Source organism: Cynocephalus volans, chromosome 10 (genome assembly GCF_027409185.1).
Source record: "Cynocephalus volans isolate mCynVol1 chromosome 10, mCynVol1.pri, whole genome shotgun sequence".
NCBI lineage: Eukaryota > Metazoa > Chordata > Mammalia > Dermoptera > Cynocephalidae > Cynocephalus > Cynocephalus volans.
This window is the reverse complement of record NC_084469.1, coordinates 41,102,097-41,116,422: the sequence shown is the minus strand read 5'-3', so window position 1 is coordinate 41,116,422 and position 14,326 is coordinate 41,102,097. Positions and strand designations below refer to the sequence as shown.

Here is a 14,326-nt window from a genome sequence, read left to right as displayed (position 1 = left end):
GAAAACTCATATACAGAACTGAATTGCAATTTAAATTGAGGTATCTTTCTAGTGAGCATCATTGCGTGGGATCTTTCCACTTCTGCCTTTTCTACCCAAGGCTACTGTAGAAAAGAAACTAATAGACTAAGGGGGAGGGGAGAATTTGTCAACACATTTCTATACATTATTTTTTCCTCCTTTAAAATGTAACATTGCTTGGTTTAATAAATACCAGTTCTTACATAGCTCTATCAAAGTAGTCTTCTATAAAAATTAGGAACAAATAAGAGAAATACAAGCTTTCATTTGATGCCTGTTTTTTGCACTTAATAAATGGAATTTGAATACCTGACTTTTTAATAACTTTTTGGAGAAATGTGGTCTTTCTGTTTAAGTAATGTGTTGGGAGGTCTATGAATTGTTATATTAAATCAAGAAAGCTTTATATTTTGAAGAAGTCTGCAGGTAATTGGTTTATACAAAAATTAATCCCATACTTGGTCATTTTTCAAGAATGAATGATTTTTAAATTACAAAATAAAATCTCCTTTCTTCAAAAACAAAAGAACCAAAACCTTAATCAAACCAAGCCAATTTAACTTTAATTTCCTGCATAAATCCCACATTTGAGCTTTGAAATGAATTTTTGGAGAAAGTCTCTACAGATATCTATTTTGAAAATATCTCTCCAGAATCTTATTTAAGAGTTTCCTATTTCTGAACATGTTTCCAGTTACAGATACTATAAGGTAGCAGAGGACTAACGTAATCAGAACTTAAGGAAATTGTGAAAAAAATGAGGGCACAAAACCTACTTTAAAAGAAAATTTAGGGGTGGCTAGTGATCACAGTTGGTAAGAGTGCAGCCCTATAACCCCAAGGTCACGGGTTCAGATAAAAAAAAAAGAAAAGAAAATTAAATCTTAAAACATGTTTGAGAGAAATGCAAGAATAAGCAAATATTTTTGGCATATTATACTAAGAACATGGAGATTGTGGTGTTATATTAAGAAAAACTTTTTTTTAAAGGGAGAAAACAAAGCAGATCTGAGCTGCTTGAGCTTTGAAAACTGATTCAAAGAATCTTATTCATCTAGAAGAAAGATAAGAAAGATTGGCTGTAAAAACAAAACAAAACAAACACTAAAATGAACCTTACCCCACTGCTGACCTCTGAGATTTGGCCTTCTAATGCAGGGAGAAGCAAATGGTGATCTCTGAATTATCCTACATCAATTCAGCTTAAATTAAGGATAAGATATTTGTACAAGGACTCTGGAATTTTCAAAAAGAAGTGGTTCCTATTGCTTGATCCCACCCATGAAAATCTGAGTTTCCAGTGTAGAAGTCCAATCTCTTAATCTACTTCTCAAACTCCTTGAGGGCAGGGACCACCTACTGAATCCCTCCATTACTCCTAGCTCCCATAACTCCTACTGCCAGCCACATGGGAGGCAAATACTTTTCCTTTTTCCTGGTTGAGCCAGATGGTTTAATTCTCTGACCCTCCCCCCATTTTTAATTTATAGGACTCTATAAAAAAAAGGGCAGCTTTGTTCACCAACACAAAATAGGGTCAATGAATTTTAAAGAGTCTTTGAAAAGCTTTAATAAAATACCATTTATAAAAAAATGACGCTGGGAAATAAAACTATCCATCCCTGCAGCTTTGGAGACTACCTGGGAGCCACATGTGTGTGCAGCTACCGGGAGATGTAGGCGTTTACCTCTGACTTCATCTCCTGCACCTCCCCCTCCCGACCCAGCCTCTGGTCAAAGTCAGTGTTTGCAAATGCAGACATCCACAGGAACCAAGTGGGCAACATAAAGGAGTAAAGTGGGCCTAATTTAAAAAATAGGAGAGGTGAGGACTGTGGGAACTGCTACTCAGGTTTGGCTGGCAGATACCATGTGGGAATGCACAAAAGCAGCCCAGAAATCTGACGTTGGATGTTAACATTTTCTATTTTTAAGTGTTGGCAACTAATGCAAACTGTAGGAAAACACAGCAGGCCATACAAAAAATGCTTCTTTAGGATTTGGTCTGCTGGATGCTATTTTGCCATCTCTGGTCTAGGTGAAAGATCTCTTCTGTGAAGAGTTTCTACCTAACTTTCTGTGTAAGGCTCCTTTGCCCTAGAATTGATTACCCCTTCCTCCCCTTCCCAATACTTCTTTCCATCTTCTGCATGGCTAATTCTTACTTATCCTCTAAGACTTAGCCTAGATATCGAAAAGCTCCTCCAAGAACATTTTCCCTCAACCTTCTCACCTTCCTATCCACCTCACTACAATTGTCCTCAAGCTCTACAGCACTTCTTAGTCCTCATGCCAACACGATCTGCTGCCCTGCCTGACCTTCCCACTGCAACAAATTTCTTTCAGTGCGGTGACTCTACACTATTGACTCATCTTTCTATTCTCCGTACCTAAGAATAGTGCCCAAGTGAACCTTTATACACCATGCCAAAGAGAGAACACTCTCCTAAGACTGCCACTCACATAACACCTACCAATGAGAATAGCACTAGATTGTGTCCAATCTTCTCTCTTGAAAAGAGAGGAATCAAAGTGAAGGGATATTAGACTATATGATGCTAGGTTATAAGTAAAATGTATTTTGTCCCCTGACATATTTTTCAATTGGCTACAAGTGATAGACCGAGTTACTATGATATGATAGTTAACTCTTCATATTCATATTTATAAGAATATCTGGATATTTTCTGGTTCTAAAAAAGGACATGGGAACTAATGAATCCTCCATCCCTAGGACTGCTGTCAACCAATGCTCACAACTCACGCTGCTTGAAAATAGTCATAAATGCTTTCTTTTTTCTCATCACAATGGGAGAAAGAAAGGTAACTTTCAGAAATTCCCAGCGTTTCTCTCATTTGCCCATTGTAATGATTACGCACGATTATATGTACGAAAACTTCTTGTTGACTCTTTATACCATGACTCATAATAGTAAATGATTTTAGGAACAGCATTAATACTACTATTAACACTACTATTATTAAGTTGAGACCAAATTTGTTCTTCCTGCCACTTCAAATCACTGGTTAACACTAAAAAAAGAAATTTCTATACTTATAAAATGTTTATGTTCTTATTACATTAGCAATATATACACACTAAGAGGCTAATCATAACAAGCCTTAGAAGCTGTGCAGAGCTTTAGCCTGGTCTGGGCACACAGGTCTACTAGCCTAGTACGACTGGTTGATGAATAATATTCACAGCTCCCCTGCAGCCCACAAAATGTTTACATTTGCTTAAGTGCTTACTGGTAAAACCTTCAGTAAATTTGAAAAATGTCTACTATAAATCCCTATAATACTCAAGCTAAACCCTGTTCTTTAAGTTAATAATGCCAACTAAACAATCCATTCATTTCATTTCTAAAACTCAATCTTCATCATTCATCTCAAAATCAGGTATTAGCTGACCCCGATTCCAAGTGTTTTAATTTATCCTGTCTAAATAACCTTTTGCTCCACTCTTATCGGGCAATCTCTACTGCTTACAAACCACACCTAAAGCATATAAGTTATGGATCACTCTCATCTGATCCATTAAGTTGGAAAAACTAATGCTGACATGTATTATTTCCCTGTCAGTGTCACCAAGCTGGAAAATGGATAATTCAAAGGAGACCTAATCAAAATACAGATGTCTTTCAAAATAACAAGAAGAAAGGTCCAGTCCAGGATCCCTCATGCAGGAAGCTTTCACTGTGCACTCTGTCCTCACTATTGTATCTTCTTTGTCTGACCTTCCAGAGACCTTCTTGTTTGTACCAATTTCTTCCTTTTATTCAACACATATTTACGGGCTGCCCTGTCCTGTCTGCTAAGCATTTTGTGCGTCTGGCTAATTTTTTCACCCAGACTATAAAGCTTGGAGCATTATAAAAACAAAACTGACAATGCTGGTAAGAATATAGGCGATCAATAAATTCTTGATGAATTGAATAAAAGAAGGGAATTACTTACTTCTAAAATATTTAGAAGAAACATTAGGCCTTGACATTCTTAAGAAAGACTAATTTTAATTAGGATGTACCAGGGAAAGGGTATCACTTAGACTTAGATTTCTAATGTATCTTATACATGTATCTTTTAAAGTCTGAAGGACCTCAAGTTTTATAAAGATGGCAGATTAAAGGAGTCTGTATCCCTCTGTCCTCTCTGAAAACAAGATGAACACAAAACAGAAAACTCCAACTCTGAAAAAAACAGGAAACAGTCCTGCAGAAGACCTGCCAAATACAGTGAAAACAGGGAGCAGAGTGAGAGAGGATACACACCTCTGTACATCTGAGGTAAAGCAGAAGACTCAGTAAATATTAAATTTAAGAACCTCTTCCTTAGGCTTTGACTAGAAAACACAGAAGAATTTGACATAAACCACGTGTGTGTTAGAAGCAGGGGAGGTGGATTACAGCTATAAAGTTACACAGTAGAATCAGGACTTGGGGTACACATCTGGCCAAGTGCAAACTAAAGTTCTACAGAAGCTGCCCTGGGAAAAGTAGCCTTATGTCCTTTTTTCCCTCCATCCCCACCCCTAATGCTTAGCTGTCCTCACACCTCTGTCTCTTGCCCCAGGGGACTGGACCAACCAGGGATGAAATATCAGGCCCAACACTTTCTCCCACAAAGCTTTGGAATTGGGACAGAGTACTCAGCTGGAAGACCCTGAGGGCTAAGGCTGCAATTGTGTTTTGATGATGAGTCAATTTAAGTGAGGAAGAGATCAGAAGAGCCAATATGCAGAGAAAAATAATGAAGTGGTGGTACAGAAAAAAGCAGAGATGAGCAGTGAGGATGGACACTAAACTGCCACTGGCGAGGTAGGCATTAGCCTCTCTTTCCAGGAGTTTGGCTATGAAGAGGAGAGAGAGACAAGTGACTGGATGGAGCAGCTGACTGAAGAGACATTTTGTCTAAGAAAGAAGGACCACCTGTCCAAACATTAAGTCAAAAGAGAAGGACCCAGTGGGGCAGAGGAGCTGGAAGAAGTACTGAGAGAAGCCTCAGGCGGCTGAGGCTCTCAGGCGAGCTGGTCTCTAGGTCTTAGAACTCAAAAGACCATAAGGTAGAAAAGGGGTTACCAAGACCCCCCCAAATGTCCAAAAATAGGTGTTAGATTCTGGCAGCTATAATTTGCTGTGGCAAAATACTTGGTCTTATCCTCCTACTAAGACCATGGTATGTCTTAGGAAGAAATACTGGGACACTCACTTTTAACCACTCCTCTTCTTTTGACCCTCCCTTGGCCACCCTAAAACTACTAAATCCATTCTATCCAATTAGGACCAGTGTTGCAAGTATCATGGAGCATCATTAAGTGGAAGAAGTTTAAGGACACTGGATACCTGTGTAAAGTATAGAAGGAAGGGAGTTACTAATGAGGATATACAAATGGCAGAGAGATAGGAAGCTCAGAGGCGGCAGAAACAAACAACTTCTTGATTTTGCCTATGACAAGACCCATTTAGCGACATGTGTATCCAGACCTCCAGAAGTTGTATGTAGTCTGTGATCCCTCAGGCTGTGATACGGCTGTGCTTATACTCAGCCTATAGGGAACAGATGCAGTGGTTTGGCTCCAAGTTAACAGAGATAAACTCTGTGGCGAGGAGCTGATGGCAGAGGTTAAGACAGCTCCATTATGACCCCTCTGGAGAACTTCTCTCCAGACTTCCTCAGATGCAGATGCAAGAGCTTGTTAGCCAAATACACCACAACTCAGGATTTATCCATGTGCTCATGAATGCTTCCTAAGTGATATGATATACAGTGTACTCAAATTCATCAAGTGGCCCCCAAGCCATTAAAGACTCTGATAAATAATTCCATTATAAAGCCCCAGAGCTGAAGTAAAAAGCAGAAAGCCATGGGGTCAAGTGCTTCCACAGGAATCACATTTGGTAAATAGAAGCAGCAACAGAATGTTTCTGTTAACCACCTGCAATTATTGTAAGGCATCAGTGTTCTCTGGAATAGACAATCAGAATAGCTAATAACTTCTTATGTCTCTGGAAGTTTTAGGATGAATTTAAACACGTCATCTTAGCATAAAAATGCTTTTTCTTTCCACTAGTGAGAAAAACAGGAAAAGCAGTATTTTCCTGAACAAGATAAGACAAATAATAATTTTTTTTAAACTATAAGTGATACCTCAGACATACAGAATTGGCATTTTATATAGGTAATTAATGTATTTTTAAAACTTAGGTACTGTCCTCTGTATTCTCCTTGGGAATAAAAATAACTAAATAAATAAATAAATAAAATATTATGAAATAAATAATAATGAAATTTCATAGATGTTATTCCAGCTGTTAAGGTTTTCCTCCTTGATTCTCAAAAAAAAAAAAATTACAGAAGATTTCTATGTTGCTTAAAATGTAAAGGGTATGTTTTTCTGTAATTGACTATTTCAAAAGTAGTCAATTATCTTATCATTCCTTGTTTATTAAATATATTCAATGTCACTTTCTCCGTCATCTAAAACAACAGAGACAAAAGGCAGCTCAGTAAACAGCAGGCAAGCAGCACTAGACTGGTAATCAAAGCTGTAATAGGACTGGATACATTTTCATTTTCTTGAAACACAGTTGGAGCTGCTGTTTATTCAGTTTATAGAGGTCAGCTCTAAGGTGAAAATACATTATACTCAAAATTATCCTTCAAAGTCCCCTGAAGTCATCCATAAAGTATATATGCATGTACAATTCTGGAAAATGTTCACTAAAGTTTGAGAATCACTGAGTTAAACTAAAAGAGAGAACAAAAGAAAAGCCTGTATTTAGATGGCTGGGCATTCAAACCATTCTGCTTTTAAGAAGACTCCCAGTAGAAGAGGGGAGAATTCTAAGGGGTTCTGTTTCCCTGCAGGGTTTACTCCATTCTGTCTTAACGGTGCGCAGCAGCAAGCTGACTTAACAGGAATGTATTTTTGTTGTGGTGGTGGCTGTGAGGACTCCACTGAACAGTAGAGCAGCAATTTCTCTGGGTCATGTTGTAATGTTTCCTTTGATACTCTACCTTATAGTGAATTACGTGACACCCGTACAAAGAGCTGCAGAGTTTTACAAAAGTGGAGATATGTGTAGATAGTAAAAGATGGGAACATTTCAGAGAAGAGGTAGAGAGATATTCCTTAAACAACAAACAAAAGTTATAGAATAAAGAGAAAAGGAACAGAAGCAAAGGTAGAGAGTTGGAGATGAGCAGAGGTAACTGGTGGGAGACCAGGGAGCCTCAGAAAAGAGGAAAAGAGGCCTGAAAAAGCAGACACAGTTTAACTGGACTTGTAGGCAATGGCAGCCAGCCCACATTTTGAATTGAGTAACATCAGAACTTCACCTCATCTGTGATCACCCTGGTCCAAGCTATCAACTCACACGAGGACCTGTAGCAAGTTTCTCTTTTCACTCTTGTGATCCTACTTTCCCTGGGGCAGCTCAGGGCTTCTTTTAACCTAAATCTGATCACACCAGTTCTATTGTTGCAACTCATTTCTGGCTTCCCACTGCATGCAGATTTCAAGCCAGACTTCTTACCATGGTCTACTTCTGACTTCACCTCATGCCACGCCTCTCCTTGTTCATTACATTCTGGCCACACTGGCCTCCTTTCTACTGATGGCGCAGGTACACTCTGACTGCCTTGGCTCTGCGCTGGTTGCTCTCTCTGCCCACGATGCCTTCCCCCACATCTCTGCATCCTTATCCTTCAAGTCTCCACTCAGATGCCACTTTCTCAGATCCACCTTCCCTCATGTCCCTCTCTAGAGAGGCCTTCCCAGCTGGTCTACGTTATCATTCTGTTTACTTCCTCCATACCACTGAGGCTTAGAATGATCTTTTGGAATTCATTTGTTCACTGGTTCATTTTCTACCTCCCCCACTGGATTGTAATGAGGGAAGACACCAATCATGCTGGCCATATTGCAGCATTTGGCACAGAGCATAACACCCACAGATGCTCAGGACATGATTTGGACAACAAGTAATAACAACAACAATGATGATGGACTATCACTCACTCACTGCTTTACAAGAATGGTCGTTTTCTCGTATAACATTCTGAGGTAGGAGGCATTATCCTCGTTTTACAGTCAAGGACTCGGAGCTTCAGAGAAGTTTAGTGATATGCTCAAGGTTGCATGGTGAAGTAGTTAGAGGAGCTGAGGTTGAGTCCAGACAGTCTGACCCCAAATCTGATGCTCCACAACCTACATCAATATATTCCCCAGGAAAAACCAAATGCCCTGAAAATCTTGTCTAAAACATATCATAATAGTTCATACATAAACTTAACCATTTCAGGTGTACAGTTAGTTCTGAGTTTTGAAAAAGGTACACAATAGTGTAACCACCACCACAATCAAGATAGAGATCATTTCTATAATCCCAAAAAGTTTCTTGTGCCCCTCTGTGTAATCCCCTCCCCCTCACCGCCAGTCTCTGGTCACCATTGATCTGATTTCTGTCCATATAGTTTTGGCTTTCCAAAATGTCATATGGAGAACAGTCCTGGTGTCCTAAGGCAGGAGCCAAGGGCCAGCCCCCTCTGCCCAGATGATGTAGGCAAGAAACAGAGCATGACCAGGATCCTTATTTTATTTTAAAATAAAGAAAACATACAAAATACGAAATGTAATATAAATGGAATCATATAGTATGTAGCCTTTAGTGTCCTCCTTCTTTCACTTAACATAATGCTTTTGAAACTTATCCATGTCATTGCATGTATCAGTGGTTTGTTCTTTTTTGTTTCTGAGCAGTATCCCATTCTATGATGTACCATATAATCTTTTTATCAATTGCCAGTTAAGGAACACTAGGTTGTTATAAGTGATAATTAAGCTGTTATAAAATTCATGTACAGGTTGTTGTGTAGACGTGTTTCCATACATATATAGGAGTGGAGCTGTATGGTAAATTTTGTTTAACTTTATAAAAATCTGCCAAATTCCCAAGAGACTATACCATTTTGCATTCATACCAGCAATATATGAGAGTTTCAGTTGTTACACGTCCTTACCAGCACTTGGTATTGCTTTCAAAAAATGTTAACTATTCTAACAGATGTGTAGTGCTATCCATTGTGGTTTTAATTTGCATTTCCCCTAATGACTACTAATGTTGGAAATATTTTATATGTTTATTTGACGTCTCTGTTTCTTCTTTGGTGAAGTGTCCATTTAAACCTTTTGTCCATTTTTTAACTGGGTTGTTTTCTCATTATTGAGCTTTAAGGATTCCTTCTATATTCTGTACACAAATCCTTCATCAGATCTCTGTTTTACAAATGTTTACTCTCACTCTATGGCTTATCTTTTCATTTTCTTAAGTGTCTTTGAAAGGGCAGAAGTTTTTAATTTTGATGAAGTTCAATTTATCCATTTCTTCTTCTATGGTTTGTACTGCTTGTGTTTTTATCTAAGAATTCTTTACCTAGCCTAGTTTCACTGTGAAGTGGGTCTGGGTAGCAGCTCATGTTGCGATGCTGGAAGTGGAACTCCTACGGCTGATTTTGGTATATTGACCTTGTATCTCATATCCTTGCTAAATTCACTTATTACTTCTAGTGGCTTTTTAAATAGATTTGTTTAATTTCCAATGTAAACAATCACACTGTGAATAAAGAGGGTTTTATTTCTTCCTTTCCAATGCACATGTCTTGTATTTCTTTTTCTTGACTTATTGTACCAGATAGGAGCTCCAGAACAACGTGGACCACAGTCCTAGAGAAGAGCCCTCACAGTGTAGGCTGGTGGGAACCTTTTCCTTCATCTCCTCTTGTTTTCTTTCCTCACCATTCTCCTACACAACTCCTTCACTCTGCACACAGCCAGGCTGCCTGTCTTCATCCTTAAACACAGATTTGCACTTCTCTCTTTGTACCTTTGCTCACCACATTCACCTTGCCTGGCACGTCTTTGCTTCATTCTCCACCTACCCAAAGCCTATTCGTCTGTCAAGCTCTGTAATCCCTGCCTTTAGTCTTCATGCTCACTAACTTTCTCTCCTCTCTCATTCTCCACTCCTGTCTGAATAGCCTTTTTATGGCCTAGATAGCATATGTCACATATTCTTGCCTTGGCATCTTTACTTCTGTATTTTCCTCATCTGGAGGTCATTTCTACTTCTCTATCATCCATCCATCCATCCATCCATCCACCCACCCACCCATCAATCCATCCATCTACCCATCACTAAGCATCAGCTATATGCCAGATATAACTAACAAGTATGCTCCATAATAACAGAAATTTTTGTCTGTTTTGTTCACTGCTGCATTATAGCATTAAAATGGTACCTAGCACATATTAAACACACAGGAAATAAGTGTTATATAAATGATCCTGGGCACTGGAGATAAACAGAAGACTCAATTGTTGTCTTAGAAGAACTCACGCTAGAATAGAGAAAGAGACACAGGGAAACAGAAACGTATGTCATGTGCTGAGTTGTGCTATGTCACAGGCATGCACTGAGAACAATGAAAGTGCCATGGCAAAACATCTAACACTGCCTTACTGGAGTATGGGAGTATGTATCACTCCCAGATGAAGTAATGTCAGGTACAAAAATTACCCAGGCGATGAAAGCATAAGGTTAGCACACCTGGCAGGTATGAGAGAACAAGCAGTTATTTTAGCCACAGTGTAACACAAAAGAATGAGTAAAAGAAAGCAAACATAGCGGGAGATGAGGCTGCAAGGACTGAGAAGGAGCAGACCCTGCAAGGCCTTATCTGTCATAGTAAAGAATTAAAAACAAGGATATGTTTGGTGAAAGGGTTTTAAGCCAGAAACCAATGTGGTCATTTAAAGAAGACCTATCTGCTAACTGAGTGGAAGACAGATGAAAGGAGGTTACAGTGAAGGTAAAGAAATCAGCTGAAATGCTGTTGTGACAACCTGTGCAAAATTAATGATGGTCTGAAGCTGAAGTAGTGGGGTGAGAGGGCACAGACTCCAGGGTAATTCAAGAGGTTGAAAAGATACAATTTGTTGAAAAATCAGATGAAGGGGATAAGAGAAAAAGAAAAGTCTAGGATGGCTTATAGTGCCTGACTTTGGAATATAAATTAAGGTACATAAAAAAAAAAAAAAGACAGATTTGGGAAAGAAAATGAATTGGGGTATATACATATGGAATTTGAGATGCCAAATCATTAAGAACTTATCTGTGATTTGACCAGTGGCAAGAGCAGCTTTTAGCTTTTGAGATGGGTATATAGACTGTATTCTCCCCTCTAAAACGACTTTACTCAAATAAAAGCACTTCTGACAGTTTCTAAACATAAAACACACAAATAGCTGTATTTATATTTCAAAACAAGGAAGTAAAATATCAGTAGATACAAGGTTTTTGTTCCATATTTTCATTTGGCTCTATGGCCCCTTTTAATATGTTATTTTAAATTCATAAAGAATTAAATGTCTAAAAAGAGCTAATATTAAAAATCCTTTTTACACAGACTTATCTGACTGTATCTATATTTGTTTCCTTTGTTTTACTTAATATGTGTTATTATTTGATACACAAGTGTTACCCCAATGAATTTTGAGCTCCATGATTATTGCCTGGAAATATGGAGAGGATTCACTGATCTAGAATAGTCAGCATAAACCATGTGGCCCTTTTTATTCTTCTAGGCTTGTGATGTATATCAGATTCAAAAAATATTTTAAAATGCTGGTTTGAGGTCTCCAGGAAGTAAAATGTTTAATTATTAACCATTAGTGATATTAAAATATTTATATGCCTTTTAGTTCTACTTAATTGAATTTGGTGGAATGGAGAGTAATGGAGGCAGTACTTTACTTGGCATATAACAGCATTATCAGTTTATCTGAAAAAATAAGGTTTTAGACATATTCTTCTGAGACCCTACGTGGATCAGTATGAAAATGATTTGTGTTAATGGAATGTTTTCATCTTCGGCCACTACGAGTGAAACAAAGTGCTAGTCTCAGAATTGAATTCAATAAAAAAATCTATTGCATAAGTTACTCCCACCAAAACAACTGCAAATCTTAGACCCCTCGTAAGTGCTCTGTAGGACACTCTGGTTAGAGATGAAGTGCTGCGTATCATGCTAACTGGGCCCTTTGCAGGTGTGCTGTTTTCGCTTCATGGCTCAAGGTGAAAAACTGGGGAATGATTCAAAATGAACAAGCACATGAATGGTCTATAATGTGGAAGAGACTTATATTCATGATTTTACCTGATCTGTCCACGAACCAGAGGTCTGTTCTTTGTCCTATTCATGTTTGAGTCAAATGGCACCTCAAAAAACTGTAAAAAATAAAAATAAAAAAGACAGAAAACATTTTATATAATTAATGAAATAATTCTTCTCTTCTGCTTTAGTACTAAAAATTTTTCCACAGAAAACATTTAAGTTTGATAGTATGAATTAATACCTTGGCATTTTTTGAAGAAAACTTCTCTGGGAGAGACAAATTTAAAAAAAACAATATGCAGTAATTGTCAGGAATACTACTTTCATCCACTTTGAAAATCACTTGTTAAATTTTAGTTACATTCTTCAAAGCCACTGTTTCAGGTTTAAATCATCAGTGCTATAAGGGCCGGCCCGTGGCTCACTTGGGAGAGTGTGGTGCTGATAACACCAAATTAAGGGTTAAGATCCCCTTAGTGGTCCTCTTTTTGAAAACAAAAAACAAAAAAACATTAGTGCTATAAATGATTTTGAAATCTTTCACACATCCCAAAGCCTGTGAATTAACTAAGAATCAACCAACCCTGGAGAAGGGGCTATTACTGAAGTCAGGAACAAGGGCTGAAGCAATGAAGGTCCCAGATGAAACTGTACACAACTGTCAAGGTTGCACTGTGACTAGGGTCACCATCCTATCCTGCCTGGGAGAGTTCTGGTTTATACCTGTGGTGCCAGCATCATTAACAGCAACCTCTCTCACTCTCAAAGCATCCCAGCCTGGACAATAGATTGGTATGGTCACCCTACCAAGTACGGTTTTAGCTGTTTACCTAGTATAAGAGAAGGTCCCGGGGATCATCAAAACTCATTTTCCAAAGCCTTGACAAACTGCACAATATATCGTAAACTTTACCAGTGTCTCTTACTTGTCACCTTTTGGGGTACAACAGAATGCTTAAAAAATGTGCTGATCAGGTTACTATTTGAGAATGTCTTTGACTAAATGAGCTTGAAGCAAATGAATAGATGAAATAATAATTCAATGGAAGGTCTAAGTCAGTATTTCCTCAACTATGTTCCCTAATAGTTCCTGGAGTTGCTCCCAGAAAGAATGACTCTATGATCGAATCATATTAGTACAATAAAGGCTTTGAGAAATCCCAAAGTGAAGAAATCTAATTAATACTGCCCAGCCAGTGTTTCCCAAACTCATTTGACCATGAAACTTTTTTTTCAGGAAAAACATGTTTAACATTTCAGAAGTGTGTGGCCTGAGTATATTCAAGTGACACAGATCATCTCTTACTCATGTCTGTATGACTCACAGCTCTTTGTACTCAGCAGGTGTTCTGTAAATGTCAGAAAAAAATAAATACTAGTGCTAAAAAGACATAGTCCAGAAACAAGTAAAGTAACTTTATTTTATTGTATTTTTACAAATTATCTAGTTCTATCTACTAAAAAGTAAATGTTAAAAATTAAAAAAAAAAATTTTTAACCTGAACAATTTGAAAAATTTACAATTTATCCTTACAGGTTGAAACATCTGGTAAGTTGTGTTCCCATTAATTTTCTAAAAAAAAAAAAAAAAATGATATGTTTTCTTTCCCCTTATCCTATGCTATAATAAGACTGTCTCTACTTTTAATATTTTTACGATGTCTTAATATTCCTAAACACAATGACATCTTCCAATACAATTACTTTTTTTCTTTTCTCATTCTTTTCAGGTTAATGTATTCACTTCGCACACAGTACTCTGGCTAGTTATCCATAATAAGGATTTCCTGTCACGCATAGTATCTATTAGCCCTAGTCCCTCACAAGAGGCTCTTAATAACTATGTAGTTACAACTTATTTAGCCAATGGTCAGGTATCTGGGATTCTCAGACCTTTAAAATAAAACCACACAACATAATGGTAACCACTTCTATTCCTATAACATCAAGAGGACATATATACAATTATAAGAATAATAGATTTTTTTTTTCTCCTGATGGCTAGCCTTTATGAAGGATGGGCTATGCATGTTAAGAGTTTTACAAGCATTGTAAAAGAAAGTGTATGCCAAGCCTTAGTTTTTAGAGTTTCCTGGATATTACTGCAGACCAACAATAAGGGTTAGAA

At 37.8% G+C, this 14,326-nt stretch overlaps 1 protein-coding gene across 4 annotated transcripts in view; it reads right to left on the bottom strand.

Moving 5' to 3' along the window:
- The window catches only part of LOC134388447 (protoheme IX farnesyltransferase, mitochondrial), a 122,820-nt gene that overhangs the window by 20,636 nt on the left and 87,858 nt on the right, over window positions 1–14,326 (bottom strand). For all 4 annotated transcript variants that reach the window (XM_063111493.1, XM_063111492.1, XM_063111494.1 and 1 more), the window contains one exon: window positions 12,241–12,311. In XM_063111493.1, the coding sequence (XP_062967563.1) occupies window positions 12,241–12,311 (71 nt within the window). The remainder of the gene's footprint in view (window positions 1–12,240; window positions 12,312–14,326) is intronic.